Source organism: Entamoeba dispar, genomic scaffold (assembly GCF_000209125.1).
Source record: "Entamoeba dispar SAW760 scf_1105229462781 genomic scaffold, whole genome shotgun sequence".
NCBI classification, from domain to species: domain Eukaryota; phylum Evosea; order Mastigamoebida; family Endamoebidae; genus Entamoeba; species Entamoeba dispar.
In genome coordinates, this window is record NW_001855364.1 from 1 (window position 1) to 1,073 (window position 1,073).

The 1,073-nt window shown below is 24.5% G+C and overlaps 1 protein-coding gene across 1 annotated transcript, besides 3 other annotated features; it reads left to right on the top strand.

The window, feature by feature from the left end:
* Positions 1-209: 209 nt before the first annotated feature.
* Positions 210-584, top strand: EDI_141790 (D-3-phosphoglycerate dehydrogenase, putative; the record flags this gene model as incomplete). Its single annotated transcript, XM_001740184.1, has 1 exon — positions 210-584. The coding sequence occupies one exon, from the start codon at positions 210-212 to the stop codon at positions 582-584; it is 375 nt and encodes a 124-aa protein (XP_001740236.1).
* A 111-nt stretch (positions 585-695) lies between these two features.
* Positions 696-725: a sequence feature (AT_rich).
* A 220-nt stretch (positions 726-945) lies between these two features.
* Positions 946-1,024: a sequence feature (AT_rich).
* Positions 1,025-1,062: 38 nt separating this feature from the next.
* Positions 1,063-1,073: part of a repeat region that runs on past the window's edge.

A 1,073-nucleotide genomic window follows, 5' to 3' on the forward strand; every position in this document is an offset into this window, starting at 1 on the left:
GGGAGTATAGTTCATCAGGAATATTTACATGTGTTGGAGGTGAGTATGATATTCATGAAATATCAAATAAGAAATGGTGTATTGTTGGACTTGGAAGTATTGGGAAAAATGTAGCAAAAATTGGGAAAGGGTTAGGAGCAAAAGTATATTATTATAGTACAACAGGAAAGCATGAAGACCAAGAAATAGAAAGAATTTCATTTGAAGAAATGATTAAAACAAGTGACATCATTAGTATTCATTGTCCACTTACTGATAAAACAAAAGGACTTTTTAATTATAAAGTATTTCAAGAAATGAAAAAAAGTGTAATTATCATTAATATGGCACGTGGACCAATTGTTGTAAATGATGATATTGCAAAAGCACTTCAAGAAAATTTAATTGGAGGATATGGAACTGATGTTTTTGATGAAGAACCAATTAAGGCATCAAATAAATTATTAGAAGTAAGAAGTGAAAAGATTGTATTTAGTCCACACATTGGATGGGCAACAATTGAAGCAAGAGAACGTTTATTTAATGAAACACTAAAGAATATTGAATCATTTCTAAAAGGAGAATATAGAAATAGAATAGTCTAATTGATTCATTGAGATAACAAATTTATTATGATATTTTCATTCATTTTATCATTAAGTAATAATATCATTTGATGTTTATTTGTTATAACAAAGATAAGATACCACAAAATGAATAAAAAAATAAATTTAATATCAATTTATCTTTGTCATTCATTCTATTTCATTTATTTTATTTGTTAAACTAAATAACATGATTATACAAACAAATAATTATAAGAGAAACAATAAATTAATTGAAAACCATTCAAACCCCCATCTCAATGGAACAAAACACCAATTCAAATGAGATAAAGTATGTTTATTGAAGGTATACACTTGACTAATAAAGAAAAATACAATTAAGCTAGTACTAAGTAAAACCATTATATTAAGAATTATAAAATTAGAAGAATAATATTACAAAACAAAATTGATTTATGAATAATTTAGTAATAATAAATGGAGTAAAATGATAAGTTAAACAGAATAAACTAATAATAAAAAGCAAAT